General features: G+C 41.4%; 1 protein-coding gene across 4 annotated transcripts in view; it reads left to right on the top strand.

Annotated features, from left to right (window-relative positions):
- SLC51A (solute carrier family 51 member A) overlaps nucleotides 1-22,095 on the top strand; it is a 39,625-nt gene that overhangs the window by 5,046 nt on the left and 12,484 nt on the right. For 3 of the 4 annotated variants that reach the window (XM_075202335.1, XM_075202332.1, XM_075202336.1), the window contains exons 2-6: nucleotides 4,772-4,866; nucleotides 9,735-9,889; nucleotides 11,368-11,441; nucleotides 13,285-13,443; nucleotides 17,829-17,940. In XM_075202335.1, the coding sequence (XP_075058436.1) occupies nucleotides 4,800-4,866; nucleotides 9,735-9,889; nucleotides 11,368-11,441; nucleotides 13,285-13,443; nucleotides 17,829-17,940 (567 nt within the window). In that variant the 5' untranslated portion in view covers nucleotides 4,772-4,799. Of the gene's footprint in view, nucleotides 1-1,778; nucleotides 1,874-4,771; nucleotides 4,867-9,734; nucleotides 9,890-11,367; nucleotides 11,442-13,284; nucleotides 13,444-17,828; nucleotides 17,941-22,095 lie in introns of those variants that run through there. The other variant, XM_075202333.1, reaches the window with a different exon arrangement.

Raw genomic sequence — 22,095 nt, 5'->3', positions numbered from 1 at the left:
ACTCGAAGTGGACCGCTATGTGTCAGTAGGAAGTTATTTTCTCCAATTCTTCTGAAGCTGGTCACCTGGTCTAGAAGCTTTGCTTGCAGATCATAAGATCACAAGTGATCAACAGACACTGCTGCCTTATCTGTCCACAGTGTAGGAGAGCAGTGTCCATTGTCTTGTTGCACACCTGTAAGTAATGATCAATATGCTGGAAAGTGCAGGCCATTTTCTAGTACATCTATTTTACCTGTTAGATAAATACATCACTGGCTGGATCCCCTTCAAATAGCTTATTTCTGATTGGATCATGTAGAAATAACTTATGGTATATATTTATTTTAATTAGGAGTGCAGTGCACCTCTGTATATCATTGCAAATGTACTTATCTTTTTATATTGGTATGTGTGGAAATGTTTTGACTTCTGAGACAGTATGCCATTTTTGGGTTTTGCAACTGCCTGGAGACAGGTAATCTCATGTTAATTAGACCTTTTCATCACTGAGTGACCAAAACGACTGAGCCTGAAAGACAGGAGGAGGTAATTATACTTGCTGGTAGACTCCCTATGCTAATGATCACAGATGAATGTGAATTTTATAAGTTAAATTGCGTTCATGGCAAGTTTAGAGAAACATTATATCCTCATGGTAAATATTCAATAGAAAACCTCAGATGTAGTGGTGCCGCTAGCAGCAATGTAAAAAGGTGGTTAACTCCTCCAGGCTGACTTATGTGCAGGCGGCATGAAGCACCTGGATTGGTTAGAGAGGCAGGAGGCTGGAATACCTACTGCCAGGGAATCTGTGTGAATCTGTATAAAAAGCGGACTGTTTGACCATGTAATTTAGTATTATACCATCTGTACTTTCTGGAGATCACAAGTATCTCAAACTAGTGTGTAACTGTCCTTTCAGGAATTCCTGAGCTAATAAACATCACTGCTTAAGGAATCTGATTTGACGCCTACTTACCTGCTGTAATTCCTGTGACCTACAGATGAGACCCAATCTAATCTGTTATTTGGCTGTTCTGAGGTTGGGATCCTGTGTCTAGTACCAACGCTCTGCCGCTACCCTGCAGGTCTGGCTATGTGATAGGCCAGGGGTAACAATTCACAGCAACCCTGATCTGAAGGTAAGAAGTCAGGGGTACTATCCAGGTGTACCAGCAAGAGGGTACAATAGCATTGAGAGTTACCCAGAAGGAAACGGTTCTAGGTGCCGCTAAGGAGCCTAATGGTGGCATCAGCAAAAGCCCCTCCTACTGCTGTTAGAGGGCGCATTTGGGATAAAGAAAAGACGATGGAGGCAAGACAAGCTCAGCCGGTCTCCAGCAACACATGAGCAATCTGGTTCATCTCAGTGGGCTTTTTTTTCTATCTATGGATTCAAGGAAAGACTAAGCAAATCACCTCATAATTGAGGGATGTGAACGTAAAAGTGGGGAATATACCAGTTACATTCAAATGAACTGTACTTTATCCACTTACTGACTCAATGAATTGCCCCGATGAGACAGTCTTTTAAATATAGAATCCTTTATTTAAAAAGAAAAAAAAATGTAGAACATTGAGATACAAGCTCATTTAAATAAGATGATTGGATCCAAGTATATACAAGTACACTTTGAGTGATCAGCTTAGACAAGCCACTCTTTCACAGTTAAAAACTTCAAAGCAGGACCCTTAAATATTTAAAACATGTTTAAATATGAAGAGCAATGACCTGAAAACCATGGGTTCACCAAGCAAACTGAAGTTTTGCAAAGTCCATCCGTTGAGCAGCGAAGAGCTTGTCACAGTTTTGGGCAGCAGAGAGAGAGAGAGTTGACAGCAACAGCAACTGCATCATGGCGTCCACTGAAGAGTTTAAACCAGACCCCAGGTAGAGTTCCTTATGTTCAGCATATGTAGACAACCTTTTTTTACTACCAGCCGATACAACGTTTTAGTCAGCACCAGTTCATTGTGCTTCATCTACATATTACATCAATAAATCAATGTAGAAATGCTTTAAGGATGTAGAGTGGTAAATCCTTATTCCTTGCATATATAGGGTAGAATTTACATATATAGAACAATGTTTACACATAAGATTCTTGCATACCGGTAATTGCACACTAGTTGTTTTTTTGTTTTTCACATTAGATTTGCATATAGACAGTGAGATCTCCATTTGCTATAGGGCATTTAGACATCTAACATACTTTATGCAATAGATTTGACAATTACTTTGACTTTTTTTACTGGAAGTAGTAACTATTTTCTTTGTATGTATGCAGTGATTGAAGTGGAAATTTAGAAGTGACAATATGAAAAATGTAATGAGAATGTAAGTGTCTGTGTGTGTGTGTGTGTGTGTGTGTGTGTGTGTGTGTGTGTGTGTGTTAGGGAATTTAGACTGTAAGCCTCAATGGGGCAGGGACTGATGTGAATGAGTTCTCTGTACAGCGCTGCGGAATCAGTGGCGCTATATAAATAAATGATGATGATAATGATGATGATAAGAGAATGGAATTTAATAGTTTTATAAGGAAGACAGCAGGATTAGTGACGGTATGGCATACCACCATATATCAGCCTACTTCGACCACTGTATGTGTGTGTGTAAAAAGATGTGTGTGTGTATATATATATATATATATATATATATATATATATATATATATATATATATCAGTACAGACACACATGCGTGCACATACTGTCATACTGCCACTTCTCCTACTGACTTCCATGCATATATTTTCCATACCACCACCTCTAAATTTCCACTTTGACTACTGTAAATATGTGTATATATATATTTATTTATGTGCAATAATTAAACAGTTTGGATTATATTTTATGAGCCTAGGTAGACTCATGGGACAGTATAGTGTGGAACATAGGATGCACAATCAGGCGCCATTGAGAATAGGGTTTAGCGCCATCTCCAACTTAATGTTAAATCATTTGTGCGCTAAAAAAATCTGTGTACATGCAAACTTTCCACATGTTGCAGATATTTTAAATATTAGGGGTGTAGAGATGAAATCTTGCTTTTGTGTTCTGTATACTATTCCTGCTAAATCATTATGCATAGGGAATGCCTGTGTCCGTCTATAAATTCTACAGCTATTCAGTGTACTTCACAAATGTGTTTAATGTAGCCCAAGTCTTTTTAGACCAATGACAGATGGTCCTTGTAATGGTAGAATTCCTCAGAGGTGTAGACCTATTAATAGCAATTACATCCTTGTTAATTATATTTAGTATCAAGGTTAGAGTTGCATAATTGAAGCATATAGAGGTATAATATCTTTTGCATTAAAGACCATGCCCAATCCACTAGCTACAACTTTTGCACAGAGCATTCTGAAGCTTTGCTCTGTTCCTATCACTAAGTAGAATATAATGATCTTGTTTTAATAATTTACTATTTCACAATTTGTTTTATCACCTTCCCTCACTTTATTTTTCTTGGCCTATGAAAGAGAAAAGAAGAGAAACATAATGCACTGTGCAGGGAAAATGCTGTATCTCAGCCTCTGCTGCTACTAGACACAGGCTAGTGCGCTATATATAAATCTATGTCACGATTAAACATGTATTTTCTAATACAGGCTGTTTGCAAAAATATTCCTTTTTGTGCAACTCTGACCATCAATGTCTTCACAAAAACTGGCAGTGACCATCGACTGATGGAACACTTTGCTAACATGCTAACACGGTTCAATGCCACTTTCTTAAGGCGAACTGGGTTAATGTGCTAATGTGGAAACCTCTGTGTGTAGTTCTGAATACAAACACTGGATTTATGTTTAAATGCGGAAGCTTAAAGATTGCATCTGGGTACAGCTGATAAAAAACATGACAGAATAGATGTACAAAGTATTGCTGATTTTTTGGCAGGGTTGAGACTGGTTGTGGCCTGCATGCTGCTATAAACATATATATTTGCCAACACTTTAAAATCATTTTCAGTAACACTGCATCTGAGCAGGTACACTTCACCTTCCAATGCATTCTAATGACTCATCAGATGTTGTAGGACTGCAATTACCACTGTAACATGATCCCTAACCTTCACGGTAATGCATTGTTTTGCATTTTAAATGCTCATATTATTTAATGAAGCCAACAGAATTAGAATACATAGTAAAATGGAAATAAATTGATCAAGTTGGAAAGGGTTGAATTGCTCTAGGAACATCATTATGGTTAGTTAGCTGTTAGTTGTGGTACTGGTATAGTGATGGGACTTAGCTTTAGGTGGCTTGTGGTTTGAGCATAGTGTTTGTGAATAGGGTTTAAAAGCTTGGATACCCAATAGCTGAAGCAAGGACTTAGTGTCACCTGGACTTGCTAATGAATGGCTGAACACTGGACATAATATCTGTGATCCAATGTTAATAAGGGATATATAGATTAATGTGGCTGTTTGGATGTAAAGTTAGAGCAGGGAGGGTTAAGAAACAGTATACATTATCCAAGAATAATGGACACAGTAATTATGAGTCAGTGTTTCAGAAGAAATCCGGCACAGGGGACAGTGTAACCCGTGGTAATAAAATGTGAAAAATTTGCTAATTTTCCACCACACCAAAGATGCCGCCATTTACATTGTCTCGAGGTAAGCTTTGGTATTATGTCCAGTTCTTGGGTTTTTGAAAAGTGCACTTTTACTTGAATGATTGAGGGTGAAAAGTGCAAACTGAAACAAGTGAACCAAAGTGAAATAACAAATTATACCTGTACCTATGCTTTAAACATTTGACTATGGTTCTTGTTTGTTTTGCAGAGTTCCTAAGCAGCTTGTTTACCTCCTGATGAACAATTACAGCGTGCCAAAATCCTGTCTCTCCATCCCACCAACAGCATCACAGTTACCATACAGTATGTCATGTAGCCAAATACATTTGACACTATGCAGAAACTTCAACAGAACTAAAAATAAAAATGAGCAAAATATTAATGTTATACCTACATAATAACAAGTCTAAAACTAGTACTAAATCAAAGCAAATAACTTTGTAGCTGGCAATGAAAAAACATTCCAATATGAATTAAAGGACCTTTAAACCTATAATACATGTAATATAAAATGAAAATAATTATTTACAAATATATGTAAATATTTCTGGAGTTTATGAAAACTGAAGATATTATGGATAAAGTTGACATGTCAAACAACTAAAGTTCTGTCAATGTATGGGAATTTGTTTTGGTGTTTGTTTTCAGTATTTCTTTTATATAAGGTATCTAGTATTTTTTTTTTTTTTATAATTCTTTATTTTGAGTGGTCAAGCGATACAAGGTATACAAGATACAAAATCTGAAAGTTACAGTGTGTGCATAGGAAAACATTTACATTGTACAGAGATCCTGGAAGGACATCCACAGGGAACTTAAGCTGTAAAGTGACCAGTTTTTTTTTTTTATATTATTTCTTGCTTTATCTTACATAGAACAGACAGCATCAAAGTAGTATTGGGGGGGGGGGGGGGGGTTGTAAGAGAGGGGGGTTGGGAAGGAAGACCACAAAAGTTAGGCAGGGGTACAGTCAGGGGGAAGGTAATGAATGTGTGTTAGAGGGTTAGGGGTTGGTAGAGCAGGAGCAGGGACTCACTCGCCACACATGGGCCACCACGAGGGAATCAAGTATCAGAGGGAAACGCGCTTGCCGCCATTTGCCATGGAGCCCAGACTTGAGTGAAAGCGTAACCTCTATCGTGTAGGTGGTAGGTGATCTCTTCCATTGCTGCCACATTCCAAATTTGTTTTTTAAGGGCCGAAAAAGGTGGAGAGGAAGCACGCTTCCAGTTGAGGGCAATAAGAGATTTGGCGGCTGTGAGGATGTGGGCCGTCAGTTTTTTGGCGAATTTATCAAGATCCGGGGGAGGATAACATAGGAGAAAGATCCAGGGGTCCCTTGCAACAGGAATCTCAAATAAAGTATTGATAAAGCCATGGATCGCGTCCCAGAAGGGAGCGATAATTGGACAAGTCCACCAGATATGTAGCATAGAACCCCTGTGGCCGCAGTTCCGCCAGCAGTCCGGCGACGTGGAGGGGAACATTGCATGAAGTCGGGTGGGGGTATAATACCAGCGATAGTAAATTTTATAGGATGTTTCTTTTAGTCTGGTCGATATAGAGCTTTTGGCTATCCCCAGTCTCATGTCCTCCCAGGCCTCCTCATCTGGTGGAGGGCCGAGATCTCTCTCCCACTCAACTTCGTGGGGGAGCTGAGGGTGAAGATTGGAATTGAGAAAGATACTATAAAGTTGTGATATCATGCCCTTGGACATGGGGTGGTGTTTGCATAGGTTCTCAAATGGAGTGAGGGGACGCAGTATAGAGTTGGGTGGTAGGGATCGCAAAAAATGGCTGATTTGAAAGAACTCAAAGGGGCTAAGCGTCCGGCCTGGGGAGTGAAACTGGAGCTCAGCTAGCGGAAGCCACTGGCCCTGTTTCGAGAAATCTGATGGAAATTTAAGGCCGGCCTGAGTCCAGAGACGGTGTCTCAATCTAGAGAGGCCGGGAGGGAATATGGGGTTAAACCAGATGGGGGTCAGGGGAGAGAGGGCAGATGTAAGCTTTAATTTAAAGGAGTAGGAATCCCAAATCTTAATATCAAATTTGATGGTGGGAAGGAGTTTGGAGGGCGAGGGGCGGTGTATAGGGGATAAACCCCAAAGTGGTGTCAGATCAGGGAGGGCAGTATGCGCCGCCTCTAGGTCCAGCCATGACATGGAACCTGAGGGGGCATATGATGCAACAATTTGAGAGAAGTGAGAAGCTAGGTAGTACATCTTAATATCGGGTAGACCCCTCCCACCACCGGGAATAGGCTTCTTCAGGACAGCCACTGATACCCGTGGGGGCCTATGGTTCCAGATAAACCGAGTGAGGGCCTTCTGGATGTTGGATAGGAGGGTGGCAGGGACAGGAACTGGTAGGGTTTGGAAGAGATACAGCCATTTGGGTATGATATTCATTTTTACTGCGATGATCCTGCCCAGCCACGAGATAATAAGGCGGTTCCAGGAAGCCAAATCAGATTGCGTTTTGGCGAAGAGAGGTGGGAAATTTTCTTGGTAGAGGAGGTCGTATCGGGATGTGAGGTAGACTCCCAGATATTTTATTTTCCTGGTCTGCCACTTGAATTTGAAAGAGGACCGTAACACTTCGGCCTCCTGGGGGGAGACATGGAGCAGTAAGGCCTCTGATTTTGTATAATTTATTTTATAGTTGGATACGTCACCATAGGCCTGGAGAGCGTTATACAGGTTAGGTAGGGAAATCGTTGGTTGGGAGAGTGAGAGCAGGACATCGTCCGCAAAAAGCGAAATTTTAGAGTTGATGTCCCCCACCTGCACACCAGAAATGTTAGGGTCATGGCGAATTTGAGAGGCCAGTGGTTCAATCACCAGAGCGAAAATAAGGGGAGAGAGGGGACAGCCCTGCCTCGTGCCGTTTTGGATGGCTAACGGGTTTGAGGGTACCCCGTTAATCAGGACTTTAGCTGAGGGTGAGGAATATAGTGCCAGGACGCCAGTGAGGAAGTTGCCAGCGAAGCCAAAGGCCTCAAGAGCCGCGTTCATGAAACCCCAAGAGATCCTATCAAACGCTTTTTCAGCGTCCAGAGAGAGGATTATAGTGGGGGATCTCCTGGTGTTTGCAATGTGTATGATATCAATGGCTCTTCTGGTGTTGTCCCTCGCCTGGCGGCCCGGAATAAATCCCACCTGGTCATAGTGGATCAACGAGGGGAGGAATATGTTTAAGCGATTTGCTAGGATTTTAGCGAAGATCTTTAGATCCAGGTTGAGAAGGGAGATGGGTCTGTAGCTGGAACAATGAAGTGGGTCCTTCCCCTCTTTTGGGATCACTACAATTCTAGCTTCAAGCATTTCAGGTGGGAAGGGGGTTCCCTGTAGGACACCATTGTACAGGGAGAGCAGGTGAGGGGCAAGCACACTCGAAAATTTTTTATAATAAGCTGCGGTGAATCCGTCTGGGCCTGGAGATTTTCCATTCTTTTGGGATTTGATAGTAAGCTGAATTTCCTCCAATGTAATTTCCTCGTTGAGGAATTGTAGGGCCTGAGGGGATAATTTGGGAAGTTTAGATTTAGCTAGGAAGTCTGATATCAACGAGGAGTTAGACTGCTGCGGGTTGGAGGCAGGGGGAGATGGGAGATTGTATAGGGCGGAGTAATATTGCTGGAAAGCCTCTCTAATGGCAGCAGGGTTATGGAGGAGCTGATTCTTAGAATCACGGATTGATATGATATTTTTGTGGGATCTTTCTGAACGGAGCCGTGCAGCGAGAATTTTATCTGCCTTATCCCCCTTTTCATAGAAGGATTGCCGGAGCCATTTAAGGCGTTTGGCTACCTGCTTGGAGAGAAGAAGATCTAATTGGGCCTTAGTCTCGCGGAGGGCTAGCAGAATGGAAGGGTCTGGAGAAGCCTTGTGTTTGGCTTCTAGAGATTGTAGTTCAAGAGATAATTTATTGGTCATGATATGGGTTTCCTTCTTCCATCTGGAGGCAATGCTAAGCAGGTGACCCCTCAGGACTGCCTTGTGCGCTGTCCATAGAGTGGCCCTAGAGATATCTGGGTGGTCGTTGAGCTCAAAGTAATCTTCGAGGTGAGCCCCGAGCTGGGAGATTATATCCGCATTATGGAGCAGAGAGTCATTAAGACGCCAGGTCATGGGGCGGGGTCGGTCTGGGAGGCCGCATAGATCTATAGATATAGGGGAGTGGTCAGACCAAATCATTGGGTGAATTTGGGCCGTCTGGATGTTTAATGCGAGGTTGTGGCTGAGCAGGATCATATCAATGCGTGAGTATGAATGGTGTGGTGGGGAGTAATATGTATAGTCCCGAGAGGACGGTTCCTTCACTCGCCAGGAGTCGTAGAGAAGCTGGGAGGTATCTAGTATTTTAAGCTTAGTGGTCCTGTAATACATAATTTGATTTCTTTAGACTGGTTACTCACTGGTGTTAAGAAAACATCAACAACACCGCATGACAAACACAAGCATCTGACATGGGGTGTGTGACAAGATCTTAAACATGTTCGGGGCGGGGGGGGGGGATTGTGCGAATGGAAGTGGGTAAGAGGTCATTGAAAACAATAGGTTCCATTTACATACCCATACGCATGCTTTCACTGGCGTTATAAAAATGCTTTTAAATGCCAGTGGGTTTTAAGGGTAAATATATCAAAGGTAAAAATCCCTAAGTTGGGCATAATCTCCTGTTTAGGGATTTAGGACTTCTCCCTATTTGAAAAAGCCCCTTGGCATGTGCACACTATTGATGGGTATGGTTGGTGGTAGCATGGGAAAGCCTAAACAGACTACTGTCCTTCTATGGCTATTGCCATCTCATGATGGTGATAGCTAGGGGTCAGCAAAAAAAAACACCAATTTATTAATCAAATAAACCATTGTTTACTTTTTTATATAAAGTTACTGTTTTCGTTCTACTTTTATAATGTGTTTTTTTTATTATGTGTACTGTTTGAGCTACTTAAAAGCCATGATCTGAGTAAGCTAGCAACTTGAAAGCCATTTCTGTTATACAACAAATACATTAAACCTACTGTTTTTTTAGAGTGTAGCTACCTATTTGCTTTCTCTAATTAAATCTTAGCTGGTTACAGTTTAGTGTTCTTTGCCGACTGTTTTATACCATCAGTGATATGTTACCTGCCCTTCTGCATTCTAAGTGCTGATCTCTATTTCCAGTGCTGGACACAGTGCAGCTGTGCCTTATGGGGATTCTCACCACCCTTTCAATAATCTCAGTCATTCTTTATTTGGAAGATGCTTTTTATATTGTAAAGAAAGTTCGGTGTCCAGTGAAGAGAAAAACGTTCCTATGGAAAAGTGCTGCCCCTACGGTGAGAACACAGGACAGGACAGCATATGTTTATATTATTACTACTTATAAACGTGTAGTAGCACAAGCCTTAGAATGTTCCTGCTACAGAACACAGCGTAGGTCGTGACCTGACGTGAATGACTTCATGTAGTCAGCACAGTGGCCTAGTGGTTAGCACTTCTGCCTCGCAGCACTGGGGTCATGAGTTCGATTCCCGACCATGGCCTTATCTGTGAGGAGTTTGTATGTTCTCCCCGTGTTTGCGAGGGTTTCCTCCGGGTGATCCGGTTTCCTCCCACACTGCAAAAACATACTTAAGGTAGCCACACATATGAATACTTGTTCAAGTTTGGATATGCTCAAACTCAAGGGTGGCCAAATTGGACAGACCTCCCTGAATTTAATTTAACTTTGGAGGGCTGATGCAGAGTTGAACACTAAGGTCCTGAGTCATTAAGCAAAGTAAGGCAATAAAAGGAGTAAATGTTCTCTGGGACAAACCATGTTACAATACAAGGGGTGCAAATTAGTTTATTAATTTGCACATAAGTTAAATACCGGCTGTTTTTTCATGTAGCACACATATACTTGATAGCTTTATTTTTACACTGAAATTTAAAGTTGATCTAGGACACAGCCCTACCCCAACTATAAATCTGTCCCCACATTTTATATTAACCTCCCCCTGCAATGTAACATGGTTTTGCCCAGGTGCAAAGTTACTCCTTTTTTATGCTTTGCTCTTCTTAATGACTCAGGAACTAAATTACTATTAAAAAAAAGAGTACAGAAAAATAGTGTACTTCTGCAGAACCATACACATCTCGAGATGCATCCGCCTCTGCATCAGTGGCATCATCATCATCATTAGCGAGTATTTACACATGCTCTGTGCCTCCTAACAGACGCATTGTTATGTGTTTTACTGCAGTTCTGCATGAGCCGCCTTTACATAAACATGTGTTCATCCAATGTAAGAATGCCCCTCCACTCCCATGTCCCGCAGACATGCGTAAGTGCAGTAAATGTGATAATAGGGCAATCCTGCACAGTTGCCTATGTGTGCGCCCACTTCCTGAGTGTGCACAGAGTTATTCCATGCAAAATATGCTATGAAAACTGGCATACATCCCACTCTGCATTATCCCCAGGCTATTTAAATGTCAAGGCAAGTTTCCACGCCTGTGGAAAATGAGTCAATCGCTGACTGGATTTATGATAATGTCTGATAATGATCTGAATGATTTTGAGCAGATCATCAGGCATCATGCTTGTTTATTCCCCCTGACAGATATAAATGATTTATTTATTTATTATATTTTTTCCCCAGAGCATATTATAGTTAAATATCAGGAATTGTCTGAAACCTGTATTTATTATAACCCCAGAGCTTCCTGAACATCTATTGTCAGTTATATTTTTACAGAAGCTTAGCTATTAGACAAGAAAATAACAGTAAGCCCGGGATAAATATTGCATTTATGTGTTTTCTCTTAGGTCATCTCAATATTCACCTGTTTGCATTTGTGGATCCCTCGTTCATCCATCTTTGTAGAAATTGGTATTGGCACGTGAGTAGTGGTTGTATACTGAAAACACTGCATAGACAAACACATCTGTATACATATCATATATGCATGTATACATAACATATACATATAACAATCTAACAACAAGTACTGTGAACTAACATTCTGCCATTTCCCATTTGGTGATGTCACCATGTAACAAATAATGATGTGATCCTGTTAGCAATAAAGGTACCATTAATCCCAGCCATTCAATCAGTTCTTAAATTATTAAAATTTGCATGTATAATTAGTTAAGTAATTACTGTGGTTGTAAAGACACAAGTCTATCATGTACAACCTTTGCGTAATTCAAGCTGCATTGATCCACGCAACACCAAACAAAACCCCCGATGAGACAGTTGCCAATATAATTTCACTTTGGGGAGGACTCCTTGCCAGACCTATACTTCCTAGTCGTATTAATTCCCTGGACCAATCCCCTATAATGTCATCTAATAATTTTAACCTTTAAAGGGAATTGCTGACAATCCTCCTATCTGGCTGAGTAGAGGTTTATCACAATTCTCATCTGTGATTCAGACTGTTAACAGGAAACAGGTGTGTGCACATCATTGAGTTAGGCCAGTGATGGCTAACCTGTGGCACTCCATGTGTTGTGAAACTACAAGCCCCAGCATGCTTTGCCAGTAGATAACTAGCTGATAGCTGGCAAAGCATGCTGGGGCTTGTAGTTTCTCAACACCTGGAGTGCCACAGGTTAGCCATCACTGAGTTAGGCACTATCTTTATAGGCCTTTTGACCTCTTAAAGCTAGCCAAGCGAAAGCTGTTAGGTACTATGTGCTTCTGCTCAATGATAACTTCTGTAGGCCTCTAGCTTTTAGCCTTGCCTTAAGGCCTCACTTCTATAGCATAACCTGGCCTGTTTCGGCACATTAAGTTGCTATCCCCCCAACATTTGGAAGTATGTTAATACTTATTTAATTTTTATTTTTTTACATAGTTATTGTTGTAAATAAACTGGATCATCAAGTTTAACCTTTGTATGGGTGTGTTTATACACACATATTATAGCAAAGCATACATATTTTCAAATTAACTTGTTTTAAGCCCCATTATTTGAAGTGGTGTTGCAGTGCAAATGAAAGCCCAGGGGTGCATTGCAGTGTCCCAAAATTAGGATCGCTCATGTATTTACTTGCCTGTAAAGACATTGCTGTTTAAATCTGCCCTGCAAATTCGCCGAATATTGTCGACTTGCAGAATGCACCGATTGATACATTTACCCCCAGATATGGTTTTGTGCTGTCCCTCTGTAATCACTATAAGCAAACATGGCTAGATGTGTCTGCCCCCTATTTGCCTGCTCTATCATACTTCCAGTCCATTCTGAACCTGATCCCACTCTTGATTCCATCATAAACAGTGGCGGAACTGCCATTTGTGCAGCAGGGTCCATGGAGATAGTATTGCCCACTGCACTGATAACTAGTGAGCTGTAGACCCCAGTTCACTCCTTCCCCGCTTCTCTGCACTGGGGACCACAACTCTTTAGTTCCGCCTCTGATCATGATGTCACATGTCCATTCCCACTGATCCATGCCCTCAAGGTACTTTAAATGGATTATCATGCCTCAATATGACTGACAGGAGAGGTTGGGAGGAGATAAAGGGATTGTGGCAGACAGAAGGGAGATAATAGTATCTCTGTTGAATGGTGCAAGTGGATTCACTAGCACCATTCCTGAAACTACGCAAAAAGCCTATAAAAATAATATTTGTATAATTTCATGCCTTTATAGACAAATACAAAGGTAAAATAATAAAGATTAGGGTTGGAAACTACTTGTCAACCACCTTCCCCCTCCCACTTTGTCTCACAGGTATTTTGCAGTCTGTTTCTACCTCATTTTGATGGTTATAATTGAAGGTTTTGGCGGAAAAGATGCTCTTGTGAAGAAGCTGGAGACCACAGATGTACACATTAACACTGGACCATGTTGCTGCTGCTGCCCATGTCTCCCCCGCATCAAAATGACCAAGTAAGACTTACTAATATACAGTGTCTGCAGCAATGGTTTAACATGGGTTCCAGGAGCAGAATACTGCAGCACCAATATAGGCTGTCTCAGATGACAGCAGGAAAATGACTTTTTTTTTTTTAAACTCTTTATTTTTGACAGCATTACAGGCATAGCAACAGCAATGGCATGAAGGGTAAGAGGAGGGAAAGAAGAGAAAAAAAAATAGGGGAGAGCAAGAAACAGTACGGTATAATGCAATGACCAAATATTCATTGAACATAAACCACAGCGCAGTAAAAATCCCACTCCTCTCCGCATCCAATGCTCTGCAATCCTTTTTTTAAAAAATTTTTGTTTACTTGCTATAATGCTTGACAAATCTTTTTGCTAGCTTTCTAGGGGAAGGGAAGAAGGAAGGGAAGGTAAGGAGAGGAGAAAAGAGAAAAGAGGTAGCGGGAAGGGGGAGAAGAGCTTTAGTGGCTTCCAGAGAGGGGGAGCGTCCAGCACGACCATCCCTCAGGGGACAACCGGATACAAAGGAAAAAAAGGAAGAGGGAGTTGGGGGGTGTGCTGGCATCCCCCCTTGTTTTGGCTTATGAGTTTATTATCGTCAGGAATAGACCATATCAATTAGGGAGGGGAGGGTAAGTCTCGGGAAGATGCCAAAAAGGCCGGAGTGTGTAAAAGTGTAAGTTACTGGGTGGCAGGCATCGGGGACTGGTGAAAGGCGTACCAGGGGTCCCATATCTTGTGGAAATTTTAAACTTTGTCATGGAGAAGACTTGTGATATACTCCATTGAGGTTAAAAACCAGATGGAAAATGACTTTTTAATTTGTACAATGTTGTCCAGCTCTACAACTATATATTGAAAAACATGGATTTTAGACAATGGAATAAATTAGCAAAAACTGAAAAACAGCCGTTGCATAGTACCTAAGTGTGCACCTTAATTTGCATGTGTGTTTGTCTAGATTCCACTGAAGCTCCTATGAGCAAGATGCCCACATTTGCGGAGTAGCAGCAGTTCACTCAGGCAGAAGGAAATAGGAGGAGTGAAGGCGTTCCTAGAGAAAAGAGTTGCTGTGTAGACGGGTGTATGGCCATTTACACCACACAAAAGGAGTTGAATTTTGCTTCACCTCAGAGCCGGTTCTGATTGGGACACATCTCATACCTTTAATGGGACCCATATTCCACCTACATGTTCGTTTGGTGGTAGAAGGGCATTTCTAGGGGCTCTCCAAGCAATATAATAAAACAGTTTACACACACAAAATTGCCATCTATAATAAAAAAACTGTCCAAATTCCCCCACGTTTATTTTATACGTAATAAATAAGGCAAAACAGAACAGTTGTTTAGGTGAAAATTTAACATTGGAAAAGGTGGTTTGACTGTATTGTAATTTGTAAGGTTTGCACTTTTGCAAGATTTACTTTGCACACTGAGGTGCATATCTAGTGTGTGAAGTTTTAGAGCGGAGAGTAGGTGTACAGCATCTATGTGGGAGCAACGAGGCACAACGGTGCAAACTAAGGTATTTTGCTGTGTACATCAGGTGCACGTCGTCAACACCACTGAGGCGTGAGACACTAGTTTCTAGTGAATTGATATGCTGATTAATTATAGGTTCAACCCTCAAAATGGCTAACTCCACTATATATATATATATATAGGGGATAGGTACACTTTAAATGGTTCTAAGTAAAAAGAAAATACATTAATTAAAACTGAGATAGCATTTCCCCCCTTTTATATAAGTATTTAGATGCAGTTCTGACAGGATTGCAGCAAGACATTTTATTGAATTTTCTTGTAAAGGTTCAGTTACGCTTACTCATTACTACCTAATAAAACTAGATTATTCCCACATCATTTCCTGTCCTTGTTTTTTCACTTCTCAAGCAGTATGTCAAGGGCGTACATCAATTATTGCTGTAGCTTTTTTATTTATTTTCCAGGCAAATAAAAAAATCAGCATAAGGTTGAATACAGTTGTAATAAACTTTATACTGCTTAGATGCATAATTATCCTGGAAAAATATGTCATGTATTGACTGTAGGTAACTATGACACTATATTTACAAACAGTCAAAAATAAGTGCAATTTGCCTATCAATGAAGAAATAAAATAGAGATAAGTAACAATTGACATACATTGACACTATTAAATTACAGATAGCATTCACAACACCAGTGGTTTTGGGTATGACGGTGGACACTCTAGATGTTACCGGGGCTATGATGAGGAATTTCAGGCCTGGTACAGCAACTTCTTGGAGCCCTTCCATAGCTACAGGTGGGGGCCTGGTCACACCTGTTCAGAAGCTCATCCCACTAAACAGGCAGGCCCAGGCCCTGGTACTTTGTATCTGCACCCCCCCCCCCTCCCAATTCTTGGCACCCCTGGATATTATTAAATGTACTTTTTTACATTTTATATTTAAATTACGTTGGTAAATCATATATGTCAGAATTTAAAAAAAACAGTTGATAAAGGTATTTTCAGGTGCTGACAACCCTGTATTGTACCCTTAGGCTTGCATGGCAGAGAGGACCTGGCCCTGTGTTATATGACACTTTATAAGTCTGGACCATACTACAGCATCTAAATTAGAGATGAGCGAAGTTACAGTGAAATTTCACACAAATCCAAGTATGCAGCAGAACAGGCAGTTAAGCAAAGTCTCAACAATGCAAACTTTCTATTCTGCTTTGGCTTTGCCATTCAGCAGAATGGTATTCTGCACTGTAATTGAAAATTCGGCATTTTGTGAAATTTATAGTGTATCTAGAGAGCTGAGATGCAGGCAGTGGCAATTTATTGTTTTCTGTGGTGGGATTGGAGTATTATAATGAAATAGGACAGAACAAAAATATTCTGGTAATTCCTGGCGGAACCAAAAAGATAGTGGGAATTCCGTGTTCAACACTCAAGGCTAATAAAAGTTTTATGAGCGGCAACGGTGCCCTAGCCGCCGTGACCCATTCTTCTCAGCTGCCTGCGTCCCGGCCACCTCATTCACTTAATGCATGGTACTGTGATAGGATGCCACCTTTAAGACTGTTTGTGAAATTTCATCCCTGCTGGATATTCCATGGTCAACTGTGATTGATATTATTAGAAAGTGGAAGCGTTTAGGAACAACAGCAACTCCGTCACAAAGCGGAAGACCATGTAAAATTACAGAGCGGTGGTCAACGGCTGCTAAGGAGCATGGTGCCTAAAAGTCACCAATGATGTGCCGATTCCATAGCTGAAGAGTTCGAAACGTCCACTGGCATTAATGCAAACACAAAAACTGTGCGGCAGGAGCTTAATGGAATGGGTTTCCATGGCCAGGGCAATGGCTAGGATGCTGAGATGTCAGTTTGCCGTGTCCTTGCGGGGGGGATTAGACGGGTGCGTGCGCAGTAACAGGGAAATTTATTATATGAGTTCTGGGGCTAATTGTCTTAGGCTCTGCCTCCTAGCTGGTAATTGGCTGCTCTATGTATTTAAGGCAGGGAAGACTGAGCCTCCCTGCCGGTTATAGCGTTCAATTCCTGTTAGCTTGCCTGCTCCTGTCTGTTGCTGAAAACTTTGGATTGATTCTCTGTGTATGACCCTCTGCTTGTTTCCTGGAGTTTGGATTGTTTGCTTATGCTCTGACCTCTGCTTTGTTATCTGGACTCTGATTGCTTCGCTTGTCATCACCCGCTATCCTGTGCTGCGCTACATTCATAAGCTTGCACTATGCTGAGTGTAAAACCTGGGGGCATCTGAGTACCTGTGAGCACAACAAGCTCTACGGGAAAGGTGGCTGCTATAGGTGAAGACCTCTACATCCTGTTCTACAAGCTCATGATAGTAACCGTTATCCATAACAAAAACAAATACAATTCTAGAGCCAAATTCATAATTAGGTGAATATTCTGCTGAACATATTTGAACATTTCTTTCATGTCTAATGTAAATGCACCAGTCAACAAGGAGTATATACAGGTGGGATATATTATCCAAAAAGATAAAACTTTATTTTTTGTAATTTGGTGCACAATGCTTACAATATACTAAATTGCATTTAAAAATGACCATGGTCTCACTAAATTATTTAGCAGTGCTCCTCACAGTGATTACAGAAAGAAGCCTGTCTGTGCATTACGTTATTACAGAACAGAAACACTTATTTACATTTTTCCTTTCTGGTTTGCAGAACATCCTTGCTAATGGGTTTCTGATATACAGTTCCCTGGGTTGTATACAATTCATCTAATGGATTGAGTTTCAAATATCAATTGTGTACTGAGTGCAGTATTCACACATTCACAGGTTGTTCTCTGACCATGTTCTATTTAAAACTGAATATACTAAAACACCATGTGATGATATTTTTCTAATTTGGAATTCTTCCTTTGCAGGAAGAAGGTGAACCTTTTCATCCTGGGTGTTTTCCAGATGGCATTCCTGAAACCAGTCTTTAATTTCATTGGCTTGATTCTCTGGTCCGATGGAATTTACAATACAGATGATGTGAGAAGTTATATTTTTATGTAATATTACTTATCTAAACTCCAGTTAGAATATTGTGTATTTATGCTGTAATATTCTCTAGTAAGGAAATAGAATAATAAAGGGTGACATAGATTAGCTCTATACTTCAAAATGTATTAACTTCCAGAATTTTTAAGTTGGCTGTAAATTTGACCTGCACAGTTTGCAGTTGCTACAAAAACATACCTAAATTCACCATAGAATGTAAGTTACCGGATTGATGATCTGTATCACTGGGTAGGGTCCAATAAAACGTGGAGCTAATTTCATGGAGGGCACCCGAAGCCTCAGGTTCCGTGTGAGGAGCCACACTTTATCTCCCAAATGAAGAGTGTGGATCAACTTGCAGTGATGATCAACAACCATTTTATGGTAATAAAAATTTCTTTAGTTGTGGTCCAGATATGAGCAAAATCTCAAACCAGAGAGTGGGTGTCAGGAACAGAAGGTGCTAAAGGAGTTGAGAAATCAGGTAGGATGGGGTGGGAGCCATAAACTGTAAAGAAGGGGGAGGATCCAGAGGAATCATGTATATGATTATTATGGGTGGATTCAGCTCATGTAAGTAAGTTGTTCCAATCATCTTAATTACCGGAGGAGAAACAGCAAAGAAATAGTTCAAGATCTTGGTTTACACATTTTGTCTGGCCATTGGTCTGTGGATGATAGCCCGTGGAGAATTTTAGATTAACTAATAAATCTTTACAGAAGGCTCTCCAGAATCGTGATATGAATTGTGCCCCACAGTCAGATGTAATTTCTTGTGGACAGCCATGGACCCAGAACACCTCCTTTATAAAGACTTGTTCGAGCTTGGAAGCAAATGGAAGCCCTTTCAACGGAACGAAATGGGCCATTTTCGAGATTCTGTCTACTATAACCCAAATAGTATTAAACCCTCCGCTAGAAGGTATGTTGGTGATAAAGTCCATGGAAAGACTCACCCAAGGACGTTCAGGAACTGGTAGAGGTAAAAACAAACCTGATGGAGGGTGCCTGGGCACATATTTCACAAAAAGCTTTGAACTCTTTAAGATCTGTCCAGAGAGTGGGCAACCAATAGCGAAGGTTTCTTAAACCCAGCGTGACCAGAAAATTTAGTAGCATGGAGGGCTTTGAGGTGAAGAACATAAGAACATCCAACTGGAGGTGTCCTGGCAGAAGCCCTGGTTAGAGCAATAATACTGGAGGGTTCAAGAATGTGAGGAGGTCCAGAATAGGGAGCTACATCAGATTTGTCAAATGACTGGGATAGGGCATCCGCCCGAGAATGAGTACCAGAGCGAAAGGTGAGTTTAAGTTCGGAACGAGCAAAGAAAGAGGACCTCCTCACCTGACAGGATTCAGGCAGCAAGCATCCCGGAGGTAGATTCAATTTTGTGGTTAGTGAACACCGTAACTGGGTGAAGGGCTTCTTCAAGGAGGTGGCGCCATTCTTCTAAAGCTGACTTGATAGCAAGTAGTTCTTTGTTGCTGATCCCATAGTTGCGTTCTGAGGTGGAGAATTTTTTAGAAAAGAATCCACAAGGATGGAGGTCACCTGAGAAAGGACAGCCCGACCCCAACCAAAGAGGCGTCCACTTCCAGGAAAAAAGGTTTCCCTTGGTCAGGTTGAGTCAGGACTGGTGCGAAAGAGAATGCTTCTTTCAACAAGGAAAATGCTGAGTGGGCTTCGGGGGACCACTCCCTTGGGTTTGCTGATTTTTGAGTGAGGGCTGTGATAGGGGCAATCGGTGTGGAGAATTGAATTGTCTATAGTAATTAGTAAACCCAATAAAACATTGTACAACTCTCAGGCCCAGTGGTTGTGGCCAATTAGTAATAGCAGAAACCTTCTCTGGATCCATCTGCAATCCTGAACCAGAGACTATGTATCCTAGGAAAGGAATTTGAAGCACCTTAAAAATACATTTCTCGAATTTACAAAAGAAATTGTTCTGACGAAGAGGAGACAGGACTTCCTTCACATGAGAACATTGAGAAAAGAGTTCTGAAGAGAAAATTAATATATCATCCAGATATACTACCACCAATTTGTAGAGAAAGTCTCGAAAGGTTTTGGTAACAAAAGATTAAAACACTGCTGGGGCATTACAAAGTCCGAAGAGCACGATGAGGTACTCATAGTGCCCATCACGAGTGCTAAAGGTGGTCTTCCATTCGTCCCCCTCGCAAATCTGGATTAAATTATAATAGGTCTAATTTCGAAAAAAAAATTGAGCCACTGATCCGATCAAACAGTTCAGTAATAATGGGGAGAGGATACCTGTTTTTAACAGTAATGGCGTTTAACTGATAATAATCGATGCAGGGACATAATGTTCTTTTTTCTTAACAAAAAAGAATCCTGCACCAGCAGTTGATGAGGATCCTCTGATGAAGCCACGCTGTAGATATTCGGCGATGTACTGGGACATAGCATGATTTACAGGGAGAGAGAGAGGGTAAATTCTACCCCTGGGAATGGGTTTACTGGGTAACATATCAATTGGACAGTCCCAAGGACGATGTGGGAGAAGAATCTCTGAGGCTGCTTTGCAGAAGACGTCCTGAAAGGAGGCATAGGGAGCAGGAAGCTCCAGTTGTGGGAAGAGCACCTGAAATAGAGGATGTATTCCGCTTCTTGGGTTTTACTGCGAGGAGACATTTCTTGAAACACCGGGGACCCCAGGAATTGACTTGTGCTTAACTCCAATCAAACTGAGGTGCATGTATCCTGATCCATGGGAGATTCAGAATGACGGAATTAATGGACTAGGGTAATACCAAGAATTCAATCCATTCCAAATGCAAGATCCCTACCGTCAGCCGAACAGAAGATATGCCACAATTACCATCCATGACAGTAAGAAACAACGGCTGAGACAAATCTTATGTAGGTATTTGGAGTTGCAATGCCAGGTTGGCAGAGATTTCATTTCTGTCAGCACCTGAATCCACAGAAGGCAGAGGTCACTAGGTGGCCACTAGGAGTGTCCAGAGAAATTGACATCAGAAAATCTGGTTTTGAGGTGGAAAGTCTGACTCCTAGAATGGCCTCCCTATCACCGAATAGGAGGGGGCATTTCCCGTCCTTTTAGGACAGGTGGCTAATAGATGACCAGCCTCTTCACAATATAGACAGAGGTTCTGTTTAAACCATCTCTCCCTTTCTTCAGGGGATAGCTGGGATTGTCCGAATTGCATGGGTTCATCCAAAGGAACCAGATTCGGGTTCTGAAAACGAGGAGCAAGATGGGGAACAAAGCGTCTGGCAGATGATCTTTCTTGGAAGCGAAGATCAATTCTATTACATAGAGAAATAAGGTTGAGAAGGTCCACAGGGAGTTCGCGGTACACCAATTCGTCTAACACGATCAGAAAGTCCTTGCCAGAATGTTTCCACAAGTGCCTCATTGTTCCATTTGAGCTCGGATGCAATGGTGCGGAAGTAACCGCATATTGTCCGACAGGCGGCTGCAGGGGAACCCGGCCCGGTTCATCAAATATCTTCAATAATGCTGCGGTGAAAGTTGACACGTTCTGTAGAAGGGGATCATCACATTCCCATAAGGGAGAGGCCCAGGTCAGGGCCTGTCCAGACTGTAGCGAGGTGATGAAAACAACCTTAGAGCGCTCAGTGTTAAAGATCTGGAGTTACATTCAAAGTGTAGCTGTAGTCTAAGGTCAAACTGTGTGAGTAATACAGGTACCAAAGGAGCAGGCAGGAGCGGTGTTAGGACGCCAGAGGTCAAATATAGGAGATCAATATGTCCGGAGGGAGATCCAAAAGAGTAGTCAGTTAGTGATGGTGGAGAAAATGCTTAAAGATTTACCCTTTAACATCTCCAAAAAATGTTTATACTTTTGTATGTTTTATTATAGAAAGACACCATTTATATTTAGCACAAAGCCTGATCTTAAATTCATATCTGTCACAGTATTCATGAATACCTGTCACCTACTCAGCGGAGGAAGCCATTTTGTGGGCAGAAAGCATATTAATGAGAATGCATCCTATTCCATTAGAAGTGATGCCATACCTGAGGCATGAGGCTGGTTCCTAGTGACTTGATAGGCTTTTAGTCCATTCCACAAAACTGATGCCTCCACTGTGAGTAGGCAATGAATGACAAATGTTGTAAGACAGACTCA

Source organism: Mixophyes fleayi, chromosome 3, assembly GCF_038048845.1.
Source record: "Mixophyes fleayi isolate aMixFle1 chromosome 3, aMixFle1.hap1, whole genome shotgun sequence".
Classification (NCBI taxonomy): Eukaryota; Metazoa; Chordata; class Amphibia; order Anura; family Limnodynastidae; genus Mixophyes; species Mixophyes fleayi.
The sequence above is the reverse complement of the archived record's forward strand: the minus strand, read 5'-3'. Positions and strand labels throughout refer to the sequence as shown.